Source organism: Equus quagga, chromosome 1, assembly GCF_021613505.1.
Source record: "Equus quagga isolate Etosha38 chromosome 1, UCLA_HA_Equagga_1.0, whole genome shotgun sequence".
NCBI classification, from domain to species: domain Eukaryota; kingdom Metazoa; phylum Chordata; class Mammalia; order Perissodactyla; family Equidae; genus Equus; species Equus quagga.
The window spans coordinates 81,862,321-81,887,875 of record NC_060267.1 but is presented as its reverse complement, the minus strand read 5'-3'; the positions used below and the strand labels follow the sequence as shown (position 1 = coordinate 81,887,875).

At 47.0% G+C, this 25,555-nt stretch overlaps 1 protein-coding gene across 2 annotated transcripts in view; it reads left to right on the top strand.

The window, feature by feature from the left end:
- Window positions 1-25,555, top strand: part of CDK5RAP2 (CDK5 regulatory subunit associated protein 2) — a 172,485-nt gene that overhangs the window by 141,922 nt on the left and 5,008 nt on the right. For both annotated transcript variants that reach the window (XM_046668538.1, XM_046668528.1), the window contains 9 exons: window positions 2,374-2,493; window positions 6,568-6,684; window positions 8,721-8,868; window positions 9,844-9,965; window positions 11,287-11,535; window positions 14,276-14,353; window positions 15,414-15,679; window positions 18,482-18,625; window positions 25,274-25,400. In XM_046668538.1, the coding sequence (XP_046524494.1) occupies window positions 2,374-2,493; window positions 6,568-6,684; window positions 8,721-8,868; window positions 9,844-9,965; window positions 11,287-11,535; window positions 14,276-14,353; window positions 15,414-15,679; window positions 18,482-18,625; window positions 25,274-25,400 (1,371 nt within the window). The remainder of the gene's footprint in view (window positions 1-2,373; window positions 2,494-6,567; window positions 6,685-8,720; window positions 8,869-9,843; window positions 9,966-11,286; window positions 11,536-14,275; window positions 14,354-15,413; window positions 15,680-18,481; window positions 18,626-25,273; window positions 25,401-25,555) is intronic.

Genomic DNA, 25,555 nt, shown 5'->3' with positions numbered 1-25,555 from the left:
GCACATTTTGCTTTGGCGGCCTGGGGTTCGCTGGTTCGGATCCCGGGTGTAGACATGGCGCTGCTTGGCATGCCATGCTGTGGTAGGCATCCCACATATAAAGTAGAGGAAGATGGGCACGGATGTTAGCTCAGGGCCAGTCTTCCTCAGCAAAAAGAGGAGGATTGGCTGCAGTTAGCTCAGGGCTAATCTTCCTCAAAATAAAAAGATTTTATTTTTCCTTTTTCTCCCCAAAGGCCCCCGGTACATAGTTGTGCATTTTTAGTTGTGGGTCCTTCTAGTTGTGGCATGTGGGATGCCGCCTTAGCATGGCTTGATGAGCAGTGCCATGTCCGCACCCAGGATCTGAACCAGTGAAATCCTGGGCCACCGCAGTGGAGCATGCGAACTTAACCACTCGGCCACGGGGCCGGCCCCATATCATGTCTCTTTAATCTTTAACCTATATTCTATAAATTGGAACTACTAGGCAAAAGATATACACGTTGTTTTGGGTGGTTGTTTCTTACAGGATTTATGGTTTTGAAGAGTTAGCGTTCGTCAGAAGGGTAATTATTTTAAGAGGGACAGATATTTTTCTCCCATTTTGTAAAGGTGAGTGTACTGTTTCCTTCTCCTTGGTTAGGGCTGCATAATTAATAAGTGGTGTCCAATTCAACCAGGAATGTTCCTTAAGCCGCAGTGATGATTCCACCTCCTGCCAGACTCCGTAGAAGATGACTCGTACTGATGGCTGCTGAGCGTTATTGCCCTAGAAGCTGGCAGCGTGTGACGCGGATAGGCCAGCAGGGAAGGCTGCAGTCAGACCGATAAGTCCTGACTCATTCTGACCTGACTAGCCGCTGGGAGATTTGCGGGGCAGCAGGGCACGAACGGGAGGCACATTGTGGCGACGCGCTGGGAGCTGACTGCAGACAGGAGCCTCCAGTGCTGGGCTGCAGTGGGGGCCTCAGACTTTCCACTGAGTGACTTGTCGCTCTCTGGCATTAATAGGAGATAGCTGAAGGTCTGGAAATTAAGTCATCTCATAAACATTCAAATTCATGGCAAAATTACTATTTAATTAGGAAAAGATCTGTAACATTGTGCTACTTTTAAATGAAAGTCATTTTGGAGGAATTAAAACTGGGTCATAACATTAGTATAATGTTTTAAAACAAACATTACTAAGACATACTGAGTGTACCCTAATTGATGAATTAAAGACATTAGTTTTGCCTCTGGATACTTAATGTGATTATGCTTTAAACACTGATTCTAGAAACTTACTTCTAGATTGGATCTGTGCTTCCTTCTTTCTTTCTTAAAGTGAGATGTGGCAGAGGCTATACAAATGATACATGCTCATTTTAGAAAATTTGGAGAATTTATATTTTTATATATTATTAGATCTTAAGATGTAATATAGGTTTTGAAAAACAAAAAAATCTAAGGCAGCCTCTGTTAATGTTTAGGTGTATTTCCTTCTTTTGTGTATATATGTCTTTCCTGTCTACATATTTCTGAATAGGGTTGTGATTATGCTCAGTAACCTGTTTTGTGTCTATATTTTTCCATGATATTATATGATCTTCATAATGTAACTTTAATACCTGTGTAATACTGCATCATAATGAAGGTAATACATTTTATTGAATAGTTTGAGTTATTTTCTGTTGTTACTATATAGTGGTAAGCTGAATGTTGTTTTCATGCATTCTGGCAAATGGTTGTCAGCATCTCTGGTGATCTCCTTAAATAGATTCCTGGAAGTAGAATGATTTGGTGAAAGACATTGGAAAAGAACTTCAAACACTAATGATAAAAATAGTCCCCCAAAGTCGTACGCATTTATACTCACGCTAACAGGATGTCCTCTTGAGAATGCCCTCTGTACCATTCTCACCAGCACTGTTTGGTTCTGTTCTTAAGTCTTAAATTAGTAAGTGATAAATGGATAACATATTCCTTGCAAAGAATTAGTCTTGAAAATATCTGGATTCATTATGAAGGTAGTTTAATCAACTCTCAGGCAGTTCAAGCAGACTTGAAAGAGATCTGTTAGTTTCACCATAAGGAAGATTTTAAATTAATATTTGATATTTAGAAGAATAAAGGCTCCATTAGAGTTAGCATTAAAATTGTATGGAATGTAATTTTCCATGTGATGTAAAATATCTTCCTCATGGAGGGCGGCAGAGGATTGTTACAGAACTGTGTCTGTGGGCTGTGGGCAATAGCTGGGCCTCCTGTGCCTAGGAAAGGGTTGCCAGTTGCTGACTATCTTGATACATCAGTACGATTTAGAATTTCAAGATCATTGTATAATCTATAGATTATTCAATTTGTTGCGGGCTTCAGACTTTATAATTAAAAATGCCCTCCTTCCTGTAGACTTACTGATGGAACATATACAAGAAATTCGAAGTTTGAGAAAACGTTTAGAAGAATCTATTAAAACCAATGAGAATCTACGGAGACAGCTGGAACGGCAAGGGGCTGAATTTGATAAAGGTAAGGAGGAACCTTCCCAAAGGGCGGTGCAAGCCTGTGACTGATTCATTTGTGATGCATTTGCTTGGATAAGCATTCTGTGTATTGGGAAGAGCATCGGATTCGTGGCCAGAGAGATTTCAGTTCAAATCCTGGCTTTGCTGCTTCCCTCCAGGGTGGCTGCGCTTAACCTTGCTGACTCTCAGTCACAGTGGTTTAGAGAATGGGGATGATAGTTCCCATTTTATCCTGTTGTGATGAGGATTAAGTGAGGTAAGTGAAGTGGAGTGCCCCACAGCCCCTGGGACAAAGCAGGTGCTTGGTGACTGTTAATCTCACTCATTGGAGAAATCTGCCAGCTTCTGGCATCCTGAATTGTGCTTGGCTCCTCGTTTTGGAAACTGTTGAGAAATATTTACTTTGAAATAAAACTAAGCAGTATTTTGTCTTTTCGTCCCGTAATGTATAGTAAAAGTATTAGCGTTTTAACGGTCTGGTGAATCTCACATGCCAGTCACAAGGTCGCCAGTATTCCTGTAGAACCAGTTAGCGCTAAATGGAATATTCTTCCACAAAGAGCTTAAAAATATATTTTTTTCTGATAGGTAAGACATTCACATGGTTCAAAAATTGATATCTTCATTCTATACCGTGAATACTCCCTTTTCTCCTCCCACTTTTGTTAGTTTTCTTCTGAATTCTTACAGTGTTCATGCAAGTACAAAGACATATTCTTACTGTCTCCCTCACTTACCCAAAAGGTAGAATACTTTGTATCACTATTCTGTCCCTTTTTCCATTGAACAATATGTGTTGGGTCTCCCTCCTTATTGCTCCGAGGGAGTGTCCTCATTCCTGGGAGAATGTGTCTGAGAGCAGCTATGCGCATTGGGAAAAGCCTGAGTTTCTTTGGGAGTCTGCCTGAGCTGAGTGTGGATCCCAGCTCTTCTGTTTATTAGCTTTGTGACTTTGGGCAAGTCACCACCTCTCCCAGTCTTCTTAATTATCTTATATAAAACAGTCATTGTGAGATTAGATGAGGCGATGTTAGGAATAGGGCCTTACTCAGTGCCTCACTCAACATATGGTTGTTTTCTTCATTATTAGCAGTTTTATTTTACGCTTTCCTTTTGTTTAACATTATTAGTTTAACATTGCAGAGCTCTGCAATGGGCGGGGCTGCTGCTGACATTCCCATTTTTAGGGATGAGATAACTGAGTTCTGGAAAGACATACTCAATGGCAGCACTTGAATCTTTGGACCTCTAGTTCAGTTTCATTCCTCTGTAGCCATGAGCCTAGAAAAACATCTTTCCACAGTACTGTATATGCTGCCGTTTGCAAGGTAAACAGAATGGTTCCCTTTCTCTCTCTCTCTCTCCAGCCCCCATTCTGCATCCTCTCCCTCCCACTCCCAGGAAAATTGATTAATCTGAGTTATTAGTCATATCAGATGCAGGAACGAAATACACGCATGGGCCCTTCACATTCACTCTTGGTAATGCCTGAATTAGATTCATTCTGTTTTACATTTTCCCTGGCAAATCCAATTATAGAATTATTTGGGGGCTCAAATGGCCACCAGCTACAATGGAGCAGGCAATTGCTCTGGAGAGTAATTCGCTCTGACGGGAGGATTTACAAAAAGGCATCATGAAGTATTTACGCTGGTGGAAAGACATGCTGTTCTCACCGTGTCGTCACAGTCTCTGAAAAGACAAAGAGAGAAGAGTGGCTCCGCCCCCACTGCTGTGCAGCCTTCATCTGGGGAGCAGGTTTGAGAAAGGCATGGCTCCTCGTGATGCTGAGGCGGAATATTGTTAACAACTGTCGTCTCACGTGTTAGATCTTCCAGCTTGTCGCCAGTCACACGAGCCGATAGTGGTGGCGTTCTTTGCATCAGAAGTGGACCCCGCTAGCTCAGGCTTTGTCAGGAGCAGTTGTTTGGCCTGATTTCTCCTTTGAAAAGTGACCGCCTTAGCTGTAGTCATAGGCTTCTGTAGAATTGTTCCTGTTCATCCAGATTGCTCTTTCGTCCTATTTTGGCTCCAGGCTTCATCAGTCATATTAACACAAATGGTAATAGCAGTAACAGTACCGCCACCACCGCTGCCACCGATCACTGTTACTGAGCTAATGGAGACGTAGGGAAGTTATGTGACTTGCCTGAGGTCAAGCAGCCATTAAGAAGCCGTGGTTCAAACCCAGGTGTCTCTGAAAAGATGCCAGTTGATAGCGGAGAGTGGAGGAAGATGGTGGAGAGAGACATGTGTGAATAGAAAACTTATATGACATTGTCATAAGTGAATCATTAGCATGAGAAAGAGGGAGGGCTGTAGCATGGAAAGAGTGTGAACTTTGGCTTCTGGGGCACCTAATGTCGTACCTTCCTTATAGGGAGTTTGAATATTGCAGGTAATCATTTGTCATCTCATGTGTTAGATGCTTTCAGCTGCAGATGGCAGAATATGAGTAAAAGCTGGCGTAAGCAATGGAGATTTATGTTTTCCTACATAACAAGAAGTCCAGAGACAGGCAGCTCTGCACAGGTCTAATGGCTCAGTGGTAGCAGGGCTCGGGTTAGTACCTGTGAGGACTGTAGTAATTTTAAGTACCACCTCCTCCCAGGACAGTTTCCAAAGCCCCAGAAAGAAGAGGTTGGGGCTTCTCGCTGTCCTTCTCTTTTCATCCGGGTGGAAAATCTTTCCCAGAAGCTCCCGGCAGGCTTCCTGTCAAGTCTCATTGACCAGAAGTGGCGCATGACCGTGTTCTGCACCGGGGGCTGGGAAAGCAGGTGTCTGGCATTTTGGGTCTGTGGTGTAATCCACTCGGTCAGTAGGGAAGCCAGGGAGGGAAGCATCTGCCTGCCACATGTGGAAAGCGCCTTGCACACAATAGGTGCTCCCAGAGGGTCGCTGTGACATGAGCATTATGTACGGTGCACATTAGGAAGGTCAGAGGCTGGAGGGTGCTGAGGTGGGGTGTTGAGGGAGCTGTCCAGCCAGAGGAAGGGGTAGGGTTTCGGGAGATAGACCACAGTCTGGGCAGGTATTTATAGGTGAGGAAACTGATCGCAGTTTGAAAGTGACCTCCAATCCAGTCTGTCTAGCTTTAGACCCTGATCTTTTTAGAGACGCTTAAAGGCAGTGAAATTGAACTAAGAGTTGAAAGACGAGTGTGGTGGTGACCCGTGAAGGAGGTGGTAGGCATTCTAGGCAAAGGGCCTACCTCATTCTGCAAAATCAGGGAGGTGTGTGGCCACATGGTATGTTTGGGGCACAGAAGTGGCTCAGTTTGGCTGCATACCAGGGCACTAGGGTCTCGGGTGGAGAGGGAGTGGCGCGTGCCATGAGATTGGAGCTAAGGAACAGAGCTCTGAAGTTTGAGCTCATGTTTGGTTTGGTTGATGGTTGGTCTTTCACATGCATGGACTGCATTTAGGGCTGCATTAGGACTGCGTTTAGGCCGATAACCCCGTTGACAGAGTAGCAGGGAGGTCAAATGATCAGGCCTGAGCTATAGGGACAGAAGAGAGTGGGCCAGCGTCTGAGGCATCCTGGAGGAAGGGTCAGCAGCAGTGGTGGCCTGATTGGCAGTGGAAGAGAGAGGTGTTTCAGATGTCCCCCCCCCCCCCCCCCCAGGTTTCTCGCTCAGGTCACGGATAGTGGCGATACCATCTACAGAGGTGGGGAACTGGAGAGAGGGCAGGTTTGGAAGGGTTTGGGGGAAGGGGCAAGAGACCTGCTTTGGCTCTGTGGACTAGGTGCTGTCTCAGTGGAGAGGTCCAGCAGGCCCTGGTATATGGGTTTGGACCTCTGGAGAGACATCATGGAGGGTAAGACTGTCACCTGCTCACCTCACCCCCAGCCCAGGTCTCACCCTCAGGACAGGTAGGATCTGGGGGAGCCCCCTCTCGTTCCCTCTTTCACGCTCACTCTCATATACCTTTGGGCTCTCATAATACCTTATATCGTTCACAGGAGTGATTTTCATTGTATATTGTGTTTCCTCATTATTTAAAACTTTTTCTGGAAAGTTCCATCCGTACTGACCTGGAGACGCTTTATAAATCACTACTTGTGTGTATTTTTATAGGTTCTTCAAACAGTTTTGCTTTTGGTTCAGAGCTGCATAATTCTCTCACATCAGAAATTCGTTTCCTGAGGAAGCAGAACCAGGCCCTCCATACAATGCTCGCTAGAGGATCCAGAGGTAAGAATTATAGGGGCCATCTGCAGTCCAGAGCCCCCCAGACTCCTGTGGCATGGAAAGAATGCAGGCACCAGTGACCAACCTAGGTTCAAATCTATGGCTCTGTGACTTTGGGCAGGTCACTTAACCTCTCTGAACCTCAGCATTCTTAGCTGTAAAATAGGAACACCCCAGAGGGCTACTGTGACAGTTAGATGCTGTGAAGCCCTCAGCTCGGCGTCTCTAATAGGGCTCAGTGAATGTTACTTTCTCTTCTTGTCACTCATGCCCTCTGCATAGCCACCTCTCACTTGTCTTAGTTCACAGTGGGAGAGAGGGAGCTGGAATATATTACTGCCAAAATCTCAACCAGGGATTTCCTCAATCAGGAAAGGCTTTCCAGTATTTCTTGTAAAGATCCCTTCTCTTACCTCCACCTGTTTGGAGCTTAACCCCCAAAGAATTCTCACTACATGATCTCTCAATACTTAAAGCGTTTCTGGAATGATGTATTATCAGTCCTGTTTTACAGATAAGAAACTGAGGCCTAGGGAATTGACTGACCTATGGTCACAGAGCTAGAAGGTGGTGGAGCTGGAACTTAGGCCAGCTTATTTCACTTTCCCTAGAGAATATGGATGCTGATTTTGGTTTAAGAGGTGAAACTGGGGCTTCTGCAGATCATTGCTTCACTCAGCAAACATTCCTGGCTCCTGTAGTGTGTTGGGGCCTGTGTAGACTCTAATCCAAAAATGGGTGAGACCTGATCCCTTCCCTCAAGGGGCTCATGGTCTGATGGGAGGAACAACCAGGCAACCCATGGCAGGCCAGCGTGAGGATTAGCCATGATAAAGGCAGGCTCAGGGGCCACAGGACGTTGGAGAAGGCATCCTGACCCCGGGCAAGTGGGTCTTCAGAAGCTGAGTCTAGAAGGCTGAGTAGGGATTAACCAAGGTGCCTGTGGTTTAGAAGAGCCAGGACCTTTAAATAGAAGGAAGAGAGACCGGGCCTAGGGGTCCGAGAGGGGCCGAGTATAGACCAGTCAGGAATTCTGTGAAGCTTAGTGTGGCTGGAGTCTGAGGGAAGAAGTGAAAACTTGCTCAGAAATGACCATGTTGTGGTTAAGAGTGGAGTCAGAAAACCTGGGTCTGAATCCTGGCACTGCCACTTACTGGCTGTGTGACCTTGGGAAAGTCTTAACCTCTTCTGTCCTTAGGGTCCTATCTGGAAAATGGGGAGAATAATAGTGCCTACCTGGGAGGTTTGCCACGAGGAGTGAATAAGCTGATCCACGTGAAGGTGTCAGTGTAAAGCCTGCAGTTAACACTGCGGCCGTGTCAGCTGTTGCCACCACCAGCACTGCTGGCAGCTCGCGTCGTGGAGCGCTTCTGGCCTTCAAAGTGCTTGTGAAGCCTGTGCCTAAGCCTTTTCCATACAGGAACTCAATAATCCTCACAACGATGCCTATGAGGAAACTGAGGCACAGGGAAGTGAAGAAACTCATCAAGGTTATGGAGGCAGTGAGCGCAGGAGCTGCACTGAACAGCCACTCTGCTCCAGCCTCCTCTTGACGGCCTTGTCTCTGTGCCCCAGGCACAGGACATGTGCTGTGGTTCAGGGCCTGAGAGCCAGTGGGCCCCAGCTTGCTGTTTGCGCAGCCCTGCTGGCCTCCTTTACGGGTGGTGGGGAGGGGGCTTGCCGACTTTCCCCTCACACATTGCCAGAATCTGGGGCCCCGTTCCTTGGCTCTGTCTGTAATTTCTACCTGCTGTTTGCTCTGTGAAGGCGAAGTAACTAGGTTTGCACAGCCCATTATTTAATAGAAAATTAAACAGGCCCATTTCATCCCAGTGACGTTTAATCTGCAGCCTTGATGTTGACAGATTTATCTGCCCAAAATGCATAAGATAATTGGAATGCCAAAATCATAAATGCCAGATTAAATCTCATTCTCTTTTGTATTCTTGGAGTGCTCGAGCTGAAGTGCTGTATTTGCGTAATAAGGTTGGAAAAAACAAACAGTATCTCTTCTCAGTGGCGCTTCCCTGTGTTTGCAGATAAACAGAAGGAGAATGAGAAATTACGAGAGTCCCTCTCCCGGAAGACTGCGGACCTGGAGCACCTTCAGCGAGAGTTGGCCTGCGTGAGGGGAGAGAATGAGAGGCTGCGGAAGGAGGTCTGCGTCAGCCGCAGCGAACTGAGCAGGTAGGCTTCACGTTCACCCCGCCCTGGGGGCCACGCACGTGTCCAGGCCCTGGGGTGTAGTCACAGAACCAGGCCTGCTGGTGCATGGGGACAGCCAGGCGCACACAGACACCCAGTGTGTCAGGTGGGAATAAGACACATGGCGCGAAGTCACCCGAGGAAGAAGGGTGGGGCCTGGGGCAGATGGCTGTTCTTTATCCAGGGGGCGTCAGGGGAGGCCCCTCTGAGAAGCAGCCGCCTAAAGGCAGCGAGGGCCTGAGCTCTGCAGATGTCTGTGGGAGGACCACTTTCCGCAGGGAGGATGAGGGCCTGGGGCGGGGTGTCCCTGGCCTGTGCTGGCAGAGCAGGGAGGCCACGGCAGTGGCTGAGGCAGAGAGCGGGCTGGATGCCGCCTCCTGGAGGACCTTGTAGCCGTGGGAGGGACTTTGGATTTTACTGGGAGTGATACAGGAGGCCGTTGGGAGGTTCTGCGCAGAGAAGAGTCTGACTTAGATTTTAAAAGGGTCGTGTGGTTTCCCACTTAGAGCATCTTGTCCCACCTGTTTCAGTTGCTCCTGTCAGCCTCCTGAGTGCCCCACACTTAGAGTCACTGACGTCACCCTGGCTCACCCAGGTGGTGCCGTGATTTAGCCAGATCATTGTCGTTGCCATTGCAGCCCTGGCTCCTCTCCTGAGCCGGGCACCCCGGGGCAAGGCGGAACCTTTTTGAGCTTCACTTGCTCATGTCTGTGAATTGAGGCTTAGATAGCACGTACCTTTTAGGGCATCTGTGAAGATGACATGAGATAACTTAGGTAAAGTGCTGGGCCCAGAGGGATGCTCAGGATTTAGTGGCTGTGACTGGAATTCTTGACCACAGCTTGTCGCTTTTGGCCACGTTCTTCTGGCTGAGGGCGGAGCGGGCCTGCCCAGAGGGGTTTGAGGAAGTCACCCCCGGTAGCATTAACCTGTCCTCCCGGTGGTGGGGCCTTGCAGGGCGCAGGAGGTGGTGCAGTTGAGGCAGCAGCTGCTTGCTCAGAACGACAAGCTACTCCAGTCCCTGCGAGTGGAGCTGAGGGTGTACGAGAAGCTGGATGAGGAGCACAGGAGGCTGAGAGGTACTGCGCGCTCTGGGCCAAGGCCCTGCTCGTGCGGGGGCTGCTGCATCTTGGGCTCACTCCCCCGGACAGTGGGGGCTCAGCGCTTCTGCCTCCTGGGTGGAGTAGGCATATCACGGGTGGAGTAAGCGAGCTTTGGGCCCACTGTTCTTCTGAAGGAGCAGCAGGAAACGTGGAAGGACTTGGGCTCAGGAGTCAGGCCAGCGAAGTCTGGGTTCCTACGGCCTTGCTTCCCGGCCGTGAGCCCTTGAGCAGGTCACCTCACCCCTTCGGGCCTGTTTCTTCCTCTATCAAACATGTCGACCAGTATGTATTCTATGGAGTTTTTATGAAAATTAAATGAGACCATTTATTAAAAGCATCCTAGCATGATACCTGGCACATAATAGATACTCAAGAAATAACTTTTATTGCAATTTTCCTGCTAGTGTGTGTTTCTTTTTGCCTTTTCATTCAGCAAATAGTTATGGTCTGCCTACTCCGTGCCGGACCTTGCTCTAGAGCTGGTGTTGATCCTGGTTCTCCATATCCTGTGAGAGATACCAGATCAGAGCAACTCAACTGTAAACTCAATTTTTCTTTTTTTGAGGAAGATTAGCCCTAAGCTAACGTCTGCTGCCAATTCTCCTCTTTTTGCTGAGGAAGACTGGCCCTGAGCTAACATCCATGCCCATCTTCCTCTACTTTATATGTGTGATGTCTGCCACAGCATGGCTTGCCAAGTGATGTGTAGGTCTACACCCGGGATCCGAACTGGTGAACCCTGGACTGCCAAGCAGAACATGCGAACTTAACTGCGCCACCAGGCCAGCCCACTAAATTCTAATGTTTTAGAATCAATTTTGAGGCGTGGTGATATTTTTTTTAAAACTAATTTTCCAGATGGTTTCTCCCTATTGAAAGTTTATCTAGAAAAGGGTCACCTCACAGCTTTCATTTTCTCCTCAAGTTGCTTCTCTTATTCTTGCTGTTGTGCCTTTTTAATATACTGTAGTTCTTAAAATCAGCCCTTTTCATTCTATAATTCCAGCCAGAATAGATTTTATTACGACTAGACATAATTTCGGGGTTTGGTGTGCAATTTGCTAGGCCTTTATGGCCAGAAGCGAAAATTAATTTCCAGCTCTTATTTAGCCTGTGGAATAGCAGCAATTAAGTCTGCCAATATTTTTGTTTTTAAAGTGAAGTTGTTATTTTAAATTGTGCCTACTTCTTAGGAAGGGGAGGGGCTGGTGGTGGGTTTAGAACACTGTCTAGCTCTTTGAGGGCTGACCCTTTGGTGGTGGACGATGTCAAGGCTTCCCTTTGCACATGTTCGCAGAGGCCAGAGCAGAGGCGTCGGGAGAAGGCTCGAGGGAGCAGGAACCTTTTCGCGAGCTGCAGGGCCTGCTGACAGAGATCCGGGCTCTGCGGGCCCAACTAGAAAGGAGCATCGAAACCAGCAGCATGCTGCAGAGCAAGCTCGAGGGGCAGCTGGCGAAGGGGCAGAAGAAGGCTGAGGAAGTGGCCCTCACTTTGGCTCTGCAAACCCTGGCCATCCCTGAGCGGCCTCTTCAGCCAGACAGACATGGTACGGCGCATGCCTCTCCTCTGAAAATGCAGCCCTGCGCCTGAGTGTGGGATGTGCGAGCTTCTGAATGCTGCCCTTTCTCGCCGAGGTCTTTCCGTTGACAGCAGACATGCTGTACTCAGAGGGCCTGACCACTAATTAGTGGTCACCTTTGGCAAAATGGTGTGTCTCTGGGGCCTCCCACTTCTCAGGGAAGTGGAGTTTGGGCTTCCAGCCACCCTCATTGCCTCCAGTCTTGCCCCCTCCGATCCATTTAGTCCTGTCCACATCACTCCTCTGCTGGAAATCCTTTTTAGTCCCTCTTATTGCCTTTCAAAGAATCTAAACCTCTTACTCTGGCCGTCAGTGTCTCTCCGGATCTGAAAAGCATCCTGGTGGGTTGGAAAACTAGTCCTGTTTTGCATTTGCTTGTGGGTTTATTGTCCAGTCCTGCAGAGGCTGTGTGAGGCAGCAGAAGGAGGACAATGCTGCTTCCCCTCCTTCCTCTGCCACTTGGTAAGCACGGGGCCTGGAGCAAAGCAGCAAGTGGTCAGGCGCAAAGCAGTCAGCCAGGCCATCTTCTTTGCTCTAGGGATGAAGGAACTCAGACCAGAGAGGGTACTGGACTTGCCCAAAGTGACACAGCAAGTAGATGGCAGAGCTGAAGCTAGAAATCACTTGGCTCTGGGTCCAGTGCTGCTCCTGGAGCATTGCCTGACCTCCTGGGGCCTCAGGTGTCTGGGGATCGTCCTACTGCCCATGGGTGGGCGTGCGCATCCGTTGGGACAGGAGTGTCAGTATACTTTATAAACAAGTATTGGATGAAAACTTGCACTTATCTTTCCTTGAATTGGGAATTATGTCTATTGCTTCTAATTAAAACAATTATAAATCTCTTAAAGAGCTCCTAGTCAACTTGTTTTAGATCTTGTGGTGATTAGTTCATTGGTTTCTCCTTGATAAAGATTTAAAATTTTAACCAAAAGGTAATGTGACAATATGAAAAAAAAGTAAAAAAAAATTCTTTATGATTCTACAAAATGATAGTTTTTTACTTGCAGATTTCTCTTCATTTGGTATCAAATGCAGGCATGGATTTACAGTGTTAAATTGGTTTTTGTGCCATTCTGTCATTTCTTCGGTTTTGCCCAATATCACATCATAAATGCTTCCCCTGCTTTCACGCGGCCTTCCTAATTATTGTTTTCAGATTATTGTCAGTCACCAAACCATTACCCTAGTGATTGTTAAACTGCTCTCTGATTTGGAGCTTTAATGAATGTCGACGTTAAGATGTTTTTTGCTGTTAAGTAGTATTCTTAGGATAGAATCCTACTCGGGGAATCTCAAAGGGTCGGAAAGGTGCCACATTGCCGCCTTCTGCGTGGGCTGTACCTCAGCAGTGGGCGTTACTGTTGTAAACGTAGGTCTGTTCCTGGCCCTTCTTAGGGCTTTGAGGAAATGAGACCAAGGAGACCCTGGCGGAGGCTGGGGGAGATTGGGCAGGGAGAGCGAGTGAGGGCTGGGGGTGCCCAGGAGGGAGAGTTGGGGCAGCTGAAGTGGAGAGGCCGGGGAGCAGCCTTCTCCTGCTTTGGGAATTTGTCCAGGGTGAGCCCTAGGTGTGCCTTGCAGCACGCGTCCAGGAGAGTGTTCAGAATTCACGGGGGTGCCTTGGCGGGAAAGTTCTCCCATTTCCTCAAGTGAGGATTGGAATTTATCGTAGGCAGCAGCATTTCTTCCTTTGCAAAAGACTTTTTAAGACTGTATTTAAGTGTGCCTGTTTGAAAGTTCTGCTCTAGAGCTTGCTGTTTTGGGCAGAAAGCCATCCCTCTCAGTGGGCAGCTCCCCAGAGCTGACCCCCTGGCTCCTTGGTCCCGGAATCAGAGTGCACCCCGGGAGGTTCCTGTGTGGGGAGGAGCTTCGGGGGGCATCCCGAGTCCTGGACCTAATCCTCGCTCTGCCACTACACTCCAGGTCATGCTAGGCAGATCACTTCCTGTCTCTGGCCCTGGGTCTCCTCTTCCCTGAAATCTGAATGACAGCACCATCCTGCCCTCTGAGCTCCTGAGAGTTCTGATGTGAACGTGCTTTCTAGATTATAGAAGTGGCAGCACTAACTGCCTTTGTCTCCTTCTCTTGTTTCAAATGCATCACCTCCTGAATCCTATTTCAGGTCACTCTTCTCTCTTACGTGGGTTATTCCAGCAGCCTCCAGACTCACTCCTCCAGTTCAAAACATAGATCTCAGCTTGACATTGCCCTGCCTGGCGCCCTTGAGTGGTCCCCACAGCCGTCACACTCTGGCCTTGCATCCCATGCCATCCTTTCCCTGCACCCTGGGCTCAGCTGTATGAACTGCTTTGTTCTCCCTGAATGTGTCATGACTGCTCACCTCTGTGCATCTGCATCTGCTTGTTCCTCTGCCTGTGTTTCTTTCCCTCCTCGGGGTTAGCACCCCTCGACTGAGCTCCCACACGCCTGTGCTCCCCTCCCTCAGCCCTGACCACCCAGAAGGGAAACTGCCTGTTTACTTGTCTAGACAAGAGAGTCCTTCCAGGGAGGGGGCCAGGCCTGCTCACTCTGTCTCCCCCATGTCCTGCACAGGGCCTGGCAGGAGACGTACCCGGTGAAGATCTGAATGAATGCCTGTGTGTGTCTGGTACTTTACTGTATTCTCATTCAGTTGTCTCTCAAACGCTGATGACAGTGGAACTAAAACTTTTGACAGTTTATTTTCCTTCTTTTATTTTGCATTTTGTAGATGGTGACAGATGTCCCATGTCAATTGATAATTCATGCGAGCTGTTTGATTCCACCCTGGCAATGCCACCAAGATCAGGTACGAAGCTGAAGTCAGGGTAACCGCAGCAGGGTTGGGTTTGGCAGTAGGACTTTTTAAATTGAAGAAAAGGGGGTCCCTGGCCCCAACTCAAGAGGGGTTTGACAGGATTAGGGGTTTGACAGGATTTGGGGTTTCAGGTTCTCAGCATCTCTAGCTGGTGATCTCCTCCAAGCCAGTCAATCTGTTCCCAGATGTCGCCAACCTCAGTGACGTCATTGGGTCCCTGTTGCCCTGGATTAAAGTGTGACCACCTTAGCGTGGCTTTCAAGGTCCTCCAGCATCCACCCCAGAAGGCCCGTTCAGCCTGTTCCCTCTGCCCTTACGCTACCCGGTTGGGTCACCGTCCTGCCGACGGGCCTGCACTTCCCTCTCCCTGGGACTGTGCAGCGTGGCTCCCTCCTTTTCCAGGCCGCCTTTGTCCCATTCTCTGCCAGTGAAAATCCTCCCACTTCTCAAGACTCCTTATGAATGCAAACTTCCCTGTGAAAGGCCTTTCCTGATGTCCCCAGTCAGAATTATTCATCCATGCTTCTGTTGATCCAAAGGTAAAAAGCGATAAGCTTTTACCTCTTTTTAGTGTAATTCTTACTACCTGTTCAACCCAGCTCGATTGTTGCTTCTTCTAGGAAGCCTTCCCTGATCTCCCTTCCTGCACAGAGAATTGATTATTTTTTCCTCTGAGCTCCGGCTCCTCGTCGTTGGGCTGTTACATCTCCCATACGGTGTCTGTATTCCAGTTAGACCACGGGCTCCTGGAGTGCAGGCCCTGGCTTGATGAATCTGTGTAAATCGGGGATCTTCTGTAGAGTGGGTGCCTGACACGTGTTTGCCGAATTGAATTGAGTTTCTCCCACAAGATGAATAAGCTCAGCCTGGAGTACTGTACAGACTGAGGCCGAGGAGCCAGGCCTCTTTCCCCTGTGGGCTCGGTCACGTGGCATTTGGGCCCCAGAGTCGCTCTTAGCCCTCCTAACTGGCTTCAGCATTGTTGAACGCAGCTCATTGAACATAGGGTGCTTCCCCAAATAGATCTGACATCTTCCCTCTCATTCTGTAGCTTCAGGAACTCCTCCACTCTCTGGAAATGACACAGACTCCCTCTCCTGCGACAGTGGCAGCTCAGTCATCAGCACCCCCTGCATGTCCCACCTGGTCCCTGGCCACCGCCTGTGGGCCAGCAAGAGTGGCCACCACATCCTGGGCCTGACTGAGGACTACGATGCCCTGTGCAAGCAGATTGGCCAGGGCCAGAAGCTCCTTGCCGAGATGGACATTCAAATCCAAGAGGCTCCCAGCCCCACGAGTCAAGAGCTGGAAACAAAGGTAACCCAGCTGACAAAGCTGGAAGGAGAGAGGCTCACTGGGAGCAGCAAGTGGGCGGGGCCAACTGAGGGTGCTGGGAGGCTGGGGGCACACATGTCCTTAGTAAGGCCCTGAGAGGAGGGACCGGAAGTGTAGCCACAAAAGCTCAGAGGTCAGGTCCAGTCTGGGGGACTGTCCGTGGTTTTTCTGTGGGAGGGACACTTGCTGAGGTCTGCACCCTGTGTAACTGATCGCCTCACTGGGATCTGCGGCACTGCCCCGTTACTGCCACTGTTGTTCCAGTCTCATCCGTCCTTCTGTCCTTCAGTCCGTCTGTTCATCTCCGCAGTCACCTATCCGTCACCCACCCAGGCCTCTGTGCTCAGGCTCTGGGGCTGCTGTGGCGAACAGCATAGCTACAGGTCCTGATCCTCATGCAGCAGAGGGTCACCCGTACCGTAATTCCTCAACTGCTTTGTGATGAGCGTGCCAGTGTGAGACACTCGTCTCAAGATTGTTGGCGGCTGCCATCTCTCCTTGCAGAGGAGCTTTTAATCTAGTACTTTCGTTCCTCACCGAACAGCCCTTGAAGCAGGTGATTTACAGATGCTGAGGTGAAGTGACTTGGAGCGGTCAGGATTTGAACTCAGTTCTTTGTCTGCCAAGGGCTCTCTTTCTGCCTCAGGACACTGCTTCTTGAAGACCATTGCTAGTCACCTCGCTCACCTGTGCAGAAACCTCCGCTCCCCCTGGGTACTGTTGGACCCCAGGGGTTTCTGATTTCCAGGTCTGCTTCTGCCTACCTCCCCACCGTCCTCTCCCAATTTCCCCCCATGCGCCCTGCTCCCATCTGGCTGGGCTCTGTGCTGTTGTCCCTGTTGGCCAACCACATCCCGTCTCCAGCCCTGGCGCCCTGTGCACTCTGCCTTGGAGGACCCCTCAGCCCCTTTGCCATCCCCTCCTTCCTGCCTCATCCTACTGGAATCCTTCTTATTTTAAAGTTACCTTTTGTGGGACTCATGTGCCGGGTACTTGACATAAAGTTACTCAATCACTTCCTCCAAGACTTGGGGTCAAACTTCCTTCTCCCCACCCCAGACTGGACCCAACCTCCGAGCTTCCAATGGCTCACATTTTCTGGTCCCTCTTCTCAGGTCCTACTGAGGATACTTAAGCTCCCTGCTTCCTGATACTGGTTTTGCCTTTTTGTTTTATTTTGTTTTACTATATTGTAAAAGTCAGTTGTGCATTTTCTATTCCAATAGACAAGGAGCTTCAGGAGAGCAGGGAGGCAGTGTCTATTTTGCTCAATATGGTATATTTACCACCTAGCACAGGGCCTGGCATGGAATACGTGCATGGTAAATATTTGTTGAATGAATTAATAAATATTAATAAGATTGTTCTTTTCTAATTATAGTCTTTTTTTGTACAAAAGCTAGAAACTGAAGAAAAGCATAGGAACAACACATCTATAAAAATACCACATAATGCTCAACATTTAAAATTTTGATATGTAAATTTAGCTTATTCATAAAGTTTAATAAAACTGACTCATACATATATGAATTCCATATTTTGACTTTCAGTTAGACCTTAAATTAATATTTTTCCTATCTCATTCACTGTTTTTCTGGAACTTGACTCCTTTTTTTTTTTTGAGGACGATTAGCCCTGAGCTAACATCTGCTGTCAATCCTCCTGTTTTTGCTGAGGAAGATTGGCCCTGAGCTAACATCCATGCCCATCTTCCTCTTTTTATATGTGGGATGCCTGCCACAGCATGGCTTGACAGGTGGTGCATAGGTCCACACCCAGGATCGGAACCGGCGAACCCCAGGCTGCTGAAGTGGAATGTGTGAACTTAACTGCTGCGCCACCAGGCTGGCCCCTGGAACTTGACTTCTAATGGCTGAAAATAAGCTAACATATGAATGTTCCACAATTTATTTACTTTCACCTGTTTGTTGGACATTTAAGCTGTAATAAGCATCCCTACGAATAGATCTTTCATCATAACTTTGACTAGTTCGTTAGGGATGAATTCCTGAAAGTGGAATTACGAGCTCAAACGTTGTGAACTGTTCAGGGCTCTTGATAACTCTGGCTGGATTACTTTCCAGAAATACTAGGTCTTTGGTTATGAGTGAGAGTATCTCCCTACACCTTTGTCTTCATTGAGGATTTTTATTCGTAAATAATTTTTTTGCCAATTTGATAGCTAAAAGGGGTGTGTAGTTTTATTTTGTGTTTATTTTATTACTTGTGAAGACAGTACTCTTTTAATCTCTTTGTAAAATTTATTTTGTGTTTTTCCTTCTCCGACTCGTGTTCTTTGCCTTCTCATGCCCTTGACATCCCCCGCTTTGAGGTTGCTTCTGCCAGTGGAGAGGGGGAGAGACTTGACAAGGCCTTGGGGTCAGATTGATAGTAAGCAGAGCTGTTTAGCAGGGGCTGCACAAAAGCATTCGTGTTGCATCACTTGCTGTTGGCGTCGTCTGCCTTCTGGAGAGGCTCCAGGGGCGGTGCAGCAGTGCGAGCAGTCCTACCACGGACCAGCTTCTTGGCGTAGCAAACATAGTTAACTCAGGTGGTTATTAATTATGGTTCTTGATTGGGCTAAAATCACCACCGAAATTCTCTCATAATCTATAATTCACCAGTCTTTAAGAACAATAAATTGGTGTCATCTGGCACCAAGCTCTTGCTCAGCATGTGGAGCACAAGCCCTGTGGTCTAGAGATTTATGCTGCCCATTAAAGTTGGCTTGTCCATAATCTTTTTCAAGACAGTGTGCAACAACCTTCTCATCCTCTTGTGCAGGGTCCACAGTCAGCGCCCCTGAGCAGGTTTGTCACCAGCGTGAGCACAGCCAAGCTGATCCTGGATGAGGCCTCGAGGTTACTGACACTTCTCTGGAGGGTCTCACTCCCCACAAATGGCCAGTGCACGCTTCACTGTGAACAGGTGGGTGACACATGGATTCAGAGGCTCAAGGATGCCACTGGGGCCTGTGTCTCAGTGTCCTCCATCCCACAGCGGATGTGCCTCAGTTTGGGGAATGTGTCAGAGGGCGGGGGAGCCATCGTGTTTGTCACAAGCGATGTGCCAGGAACTGAGTTTGTTAAGAGTGACATGCTAGGCACTGTGCTGTCTGCTCCAGGTGTGTCCTTACCTGATCCCCCAGCACCCCTGCAATCTCAACCTGTGGCCCTGCCCCAACCATGTCCCCACTTCTAGCACATCTTTGCTGGGGGAAATCCTGTCCTCATCTTACATGTGAGGAAACTAAGGCTCAGGGAGTGCAGTGCAGACTCAGGGTTACAGAGCTGGCTTGAAAGCACAAGTGTCTGGATCCAGAGGGTGAACGTGCGTTTTATAGGCTTCAAGTCCCATTTTGTCCTTGTGGACTAGCTCATTCCTTTCTACTCAAAATCTCTTTCATTTTAGATGCCTTTCTCTGAACTGTCTGATTCCTTTTGATAGCTTTCAGCATCATATTTTAGTGGGGCTTTTTCAAATCTGTTTTAACTACTTAGAAACTACCTTTTTTTAACCAATGAAAATCATTTATTATAAAACCATTGAAATTTCCCTTAAAAGCTCGACTTTGCAGTAACTGGGACGTGACTGAATTAAGGACAGTTGCTCCCACACCCGTCCTCATCCCCATCCTTCATGGCACGAATCAGGAGTCAGGCAGAGCAGAAGCGCTCCTGGGTTTTTGTCTGTGGAAAACATGTAGTGTTTTGACACGGGGAGCCCCCACTCTGGTAACCAGCGACACCTCCCCTTATGAAGAAGGAGCTCGCAGCTCAAGGAAGAATGAGAACTCTTTGCTTGGTGGCATGATAGGTATTTCCCCCTTCATTCATCTAACCTGTAAATTCTTGCCAAAGGCCAGCAGGAAGGTGGAAGGGAAATTTGCATTCCATGTCATTACTCATCTACTTAAACCCCCGCTGACAGCTCTCAGATCTGTCAGCCATGGCAGAGAAGCAGCGTGAAACAGCCCTGCTGCTGGGAAGGTGCTAATGAGCCTGTCCTGAGAGTTCCTCTTGGGATCCTGGGGAGGAGGTTTGGGTGCACTAAGTCAGGAAAGTACCTAACCAGTGACTGCTCAGGAAAATCATGTTTTGCCCGCTTTTAGCTGGTGGTGGCATGGAGTAGAAGGTGGGGGCGGTCAGAGATGAAGAGGGGGCCCACTGGATTCCAGCCCCACTTTGGCCTTTCCTTTTCTGCTAACCCATCAAGCTCTTTTCCAGCTTAGGCTTAGCTGACAAAGATGCTCTGCCTGCCTGCCCCCGACCTTCCTCCCGGCTGGCTGGCTCCTTCTCACCTTTCAGCTTAAAGGTTACTTCAGGGTCAGAGAGGGCTCCCTGATAACTCAGTCATACTATCCTCTTCTGCCTCATCATAACCCTTATCACAGATTATAATTATATATTTCTTTGCTTAATGTCTTTCTCTCTCTATTTTCCATGAGGATCCATGTCTATTTTGTTCATATTTTTGAATGAATGAATGATTTCCTCTCATACTCCCAAACTAGTACTTGCCCATATGATTTTTAAAGCGCAGGATGTCTGAACTAAATAATTCATCCTCAGTGCTCTGTTTTGTCCTCAGTGCAGAGTAGTATCTGTGAAATAGATGGAATGCAGTTCTTATTATGTGTGTGTGTGTGTGTGTGTAAATATAAATTATACTCAGTAGCAAATTAGTCCAGGGACTGGTCACTGCTTGTGACGATTCACCCCTTCTTTTGAGGGTTTCTCAGGTAACTGATTTTGCTCACTTTAGCATCATAGAATTTTAGAGCCTGGAAAAGGACCTTAGAGAAGCTTGAATCTGGTTGCTGGTGTACACAGACCCCTGTGTGGTGTCAAATTGCCTCTAGCCACTTTTCTATCCCTGCCTATGTTTCACATAGTGCCTTTTTCTTGGTGTGAAGTGTGTGTAAACCAGATTTCCAAGTTTTCGCCAGCAACCCCAGAGGTGTTTTACTACCTAGTGTTTTCTCTGAGTGTCGTTAATTTGCCTTTTGCATAAGACCCCATCCCCTGCAGTCCCAAGGATTACTCTGGAAAGTGTGTATTATATCCATCAGTTGATCTAAGAAAGTTGTAGGGGGAGATACAAGTATCTACATGTATTCGTTTATAAAAAAATTTTTTTTTTAAGATTTTATTTTTTTCCTTTTTCTCCCCAAAGCCCCCCAGTACATAGTTGTATATTCTTCGTTGTGGGTCCTTCTAGTTGTGGCATGTGGACGCTGCCTCAGCGTGGTTTGATGAGCAGTGCCATGTCCGTGCCTAGGATTCGAACCAACGAAACTCTGGGCCGCCTGCAGCGGAGCGCACGAACTTAACCACTCGGCCACGGGGCCAGCCCCTATAAAAATTGTTTTAAATGGAAAGATAAACAATAACAGCAGAAGCTGCCTTGCTTGTAGGTGGGAAGGAAGAGGAGGGAAGGGCAGGGTTAGAAGGTAGGTTTCTCTAAATAGACCTTGTTCTGTAAATCGGACTTTGAAACTGTATAAATGCTTTACATAATGATAAATAAAACTAAATCAAAATGGGTGAAAAAGCAATTTCTAAAAATTCATAGCAAGATGAAACAAACAGGCTTTATTATATATAGTATTGGAGGCATAACCACACACAGAGGAAACATTTCAATGACTAAAACACAGTAATTTGACTGTTTACTTCTAGTGGAAGTATACTCAGGGCAAAAAACAAAAACAAACAAAAAAACGGCCCCCAAACTTTAAAGTGTTTTCAGTGATTATATTGACAGTAATAATATTGGCGTTGATATTTTGAAACATATTTCTATTGTAGAATAAAAGTTATATTGAGATTTTACTGTCAGGGAAGAGATATAAATAAAAAAATCAAAAAAGTAAATACTTGGGGCCGGCCTGGTAGCATGGTGGTTGGGTTCACACACACGGCTTTGGCGGCCCGAGGTTCATGGGTTCGGATCCCAGGTGCAGACCTACACACTGCTCATCATTCCTTGCTGTGGTGGCATCCCACATCCAAAATACAGGAGGATTGCCACAGATATTGGCTCAGTGACAGTCTTTCTCCAGCAAAAAGAGGAAGATTGGCAACAGATGTTAGCTCAGGGCCAATCTTTCTCACCAAAAATAAATAAATAAATAAATACTGTAATCCTTAATTTGAATTAGAAATATTGGTGTGAACTCATGATGTATTTCCTATTAAAATATTTACTAGTTCTCTCTACTTAAAAGGCTTTAAAAATGTCCATTCCAGTACCAGTGAGCACCTTAGTGCCAAATTCTGGTTTCTAAATACCTTTTCCTATTAAAAGGAACTAGGACTCCTCAGAGAAATGGCTTGATTCTAGGTCTGAGGCAGGAAATGTACAATATGAGCTTAGAACATCTTTTCATCCTAGGAAGAAAGAGGGAGTTAAACTTGCAGATTTACAGTGGTTCTCAAATTATATGGTCCCTGGACCAGCAGCATCAGCATCGTCTGGAAGCTTGCTGGAAAGGCAAATTTTTCGGGTCTCACCCCAGACCTACTAAATCAGAAAGCCTGGGAGTGGGCCAGCTGTCTGTTTCCACAAGTTCTCCCAGTAGCCCTGAGAGCCAATGGATTAAGAGAAACTTAAGAGATATGTTAATCAAATGCAAAACGTGGAGTTTATTTGGATCCTGAATCAAACCAATTGTTCAAAACAATTAAATTATGATGCAATCATGGAAATGTGTCTACTGATGTAAATTTGGTGATACTAAGCAATTATTGTCATTGTTTTAGATGTGATAATGAAATTTTTTTTAAAGAATCTTTTTCTGCTAGAGCTATATACTAAAATATTTTATGGATGAAATATGATTGACTTCTAGGATTGATTTTAAAAATAATTCTGGGGTGAGGATGGGCAGGGATGTAGAAGAAAACAAGTTTGGCCATGATTTGATAAGTGCTGACGCTGGATGGGCACCTGCTGGTTCATTAGCCTATTCTTTCTACTTTTGTAAATGGGTGAGATTTTCCATTATAGAAAAGAAAACAACCAACCAAAAAAACCAGCTCCACAAATCAGGCAAACACCATGGATAAGTTGGCGGCTTCCTGGGAGGGCTGTGGTTTCCGGCTCTGGGCTCAGCCCCGCGGCCCTGAGGAAGAGTCGCTCTGTGAGCCCCAGGGAGGTCGGGCGTTCTGCTGTACACTCAGCATCTCGTGTTATCACTCCCCGTGGCTCTCCGAGAGTTAAAGTTATCGTTCCCACTTTCCAGAAGTAAGAACGGAAACTTCCTGGCTCCATTGTCCTAACGGCCGGAAGTGACCGTGCTGGGCTCTGAAGCCCTGTTGTTTTCACCATGATGGGCTCATCCAGTAAGAATGAAGATTTTAGTTCAGAGGAGCAGCAGACGCAGAAGTAGTTAGAACGCCTCACTTTACATGCTGGACAGAATCTGGGCAGGGGGTTTTGAGAGTGCTGGTGAAGATTAACCCACCAGTGGGTGGATGGTCTCACGGTACCTACTCTGTGCCAGGCTCGTGGTCAGAGGCAAGAAGTGAGTTCTGCCCTCAGGGAGCTTATAGTCCAGGAGGGGAAGCAAACAAGTAAATGACTAGTTATAATCCAATGTGAAATGGGCGCAGTGGGCGCAATGGCCACCCAAGGGAGCAGTAGTCAACTTAGACTCCTGCTGGGGAAGAGTCTCAAGGAAAGCTTCCTGGAAGAGGCAACGCCTGAGCTGACTTTAGAAAGAGGAGTAGAAGTTAGCCTGGCAGGGTGTGAAGTGATCCTCCTCCTCGTCTGCAGGCGTCCCTCACTGAGTCTCACTCGACTGCAGGGGGTAGATGGGGCAGCGAGCAGCCCTGTCTGACAGATGTGGAGGAACCAAGGCTCTGAGTGTAGAGTGACTTTGTCATAGCCTGTGTGGCCTGTGAAGCCACGGCCAGAACACAGATCCTTGTGGGCTCCTAGCATGAGGGAGAGAATCGAAGAAAACCTAATGTTTAATTTAGGATCTCTTTCGGAAGAACAGCTGAAGTCCTTGTAGCTGGCACGATTGGTTAATCTTAAGAGTAGGTTAAAGCAGGGAATCAAAAAATGATACATACCTTAAACATTTTAGTTTAACTTAAAGCAGCGAGGTGTGCGTTCACGCGCCATTCTTTTGGTGTAGGACCAGGGCCTTTTCTTTGAATGTGGGTCTGCTGGTTGAGTTCCACATTTGCTTTCTTTCATGAACTACATCCGTAATGTATCTGTCACTTCCAACTTCTGTTTAAGATGAAGAAAAAACTTCAGACACTTGCAAAGTAATTCGAATATGGAATTCTTCTAGACTGTCTTCCTCCCACCTCTTTTATAGTTGATTCACCCATACCTAATTTGCCAGAAATGTGTTTTTTAGTGACTTGCCTTTATCAAGTCTTTCCTGAAGCATATGTTAGTTTTCATACAATGCGTTCCCTCTTTTCATACACATATTTCATAGTCTTACTTTATGCTAAATTAAATTGTGTGCCTGATTACAAGTACACCTGCTATAAACAAATTTGGGAAAAAACGAAAGTGACTGTAAACTGACAGCCCGACACCTCCCCTCCTGGGAGCAGAGGTGTTCGATGGAGCAGGAGTGCCTGTGCCAGCGACCCTTACAGTGGGGAATTTACGAGAAGGGGAGTGTCCTTAACCCTGTGAACTGGTTCAGCGGAGACTAGTTGAGAGCCTCTGCGGTGTGCTGTGTCACTTCTGAGGACCGGCGGCTCTGCTTCGGCTGCCTGGCCGCTCTCGCGTCGCCTCTGAAAACTCAGAACAGGCTGTGCTAATAGACCGTGCTCTCCTAAGGAGACTGTGATGTGCTCTTTTTTAGATTTAAGCATTAACGTTTTTTTAAAAATCAGCATTACAGTTTTTGAAAAGAAATTCAGACAATTCTGATAAATGTAAAAAAATGAGAAATACAAGATTCCAAATCATATCGCTCAGAGATAATCACTATTAACATTTTGATGATGTCTCTGTCATCAAATTTTTCAGACATCTTGATATACACATCTATGGATATAGATATATGTATTCAATATCATTATGTCACTAATTAATTAATTAATGGATTCTGTAACATCGCTTTTAATAGCTGCAAAATTATTCCATTGTATGTAAGTACCATAATTTATATATCTTCTCCTGTTGAAACAAATCAGGTTGTTTCTTTCTTTCCTACTCTGAGTGATGCTGAGAGGAATGTCCTTGAACATAGGCCTTACCTTGTGCGTATGTGATTATTCCTTCGGGTAAATGCCAACGTGCAGAGCTGCTGGGTCCAAGGGCTAAGTGCGTTTTACAGTCTGGTGGGTCCTGCCAGGCGTCCACCCGGGCCGTCCTCAGTCACACTTCCACCAGCAGGAGAGCACACTTGCCCCACGCCCTCTCCAGCCCTGGGTTTTGCCTGGGTTTGCCCATCTGACCAGCAGAAAATGGCTTCTAGGTTTTATTCAAACATCTTTGTTAGTAAGCTTGAGTATCTTTTTATGTTTTTTTAATTCTTCCTATGTGACAAGACATTTTATATTCTTTGTTCGTTTTTGTAATTCTTTTTCTCTTTAGACTGGAGAAATGAAGGCAGAGATCAGCAAACTACACGAAAAATTGTTTGAACAAGAAAAGAAGTTGCAAAACACTGTGAAGCTTTTGCAGTTGAGCAAGCACCAGGAGAAAGTCATCTTTGATCAACGTAAGTGACGGTCGGGGGGAGGCCGCCATGTCCGGCCACTTCCTGCCTCTGAGGACCAAAAATCCAGCCCTAGGGTACCCACTTTGGAACCCAGACCATGTGTCATCACGCCTCCTATTTATGGGTTTTCTTTCATACTGCACCCTTCCTGACCT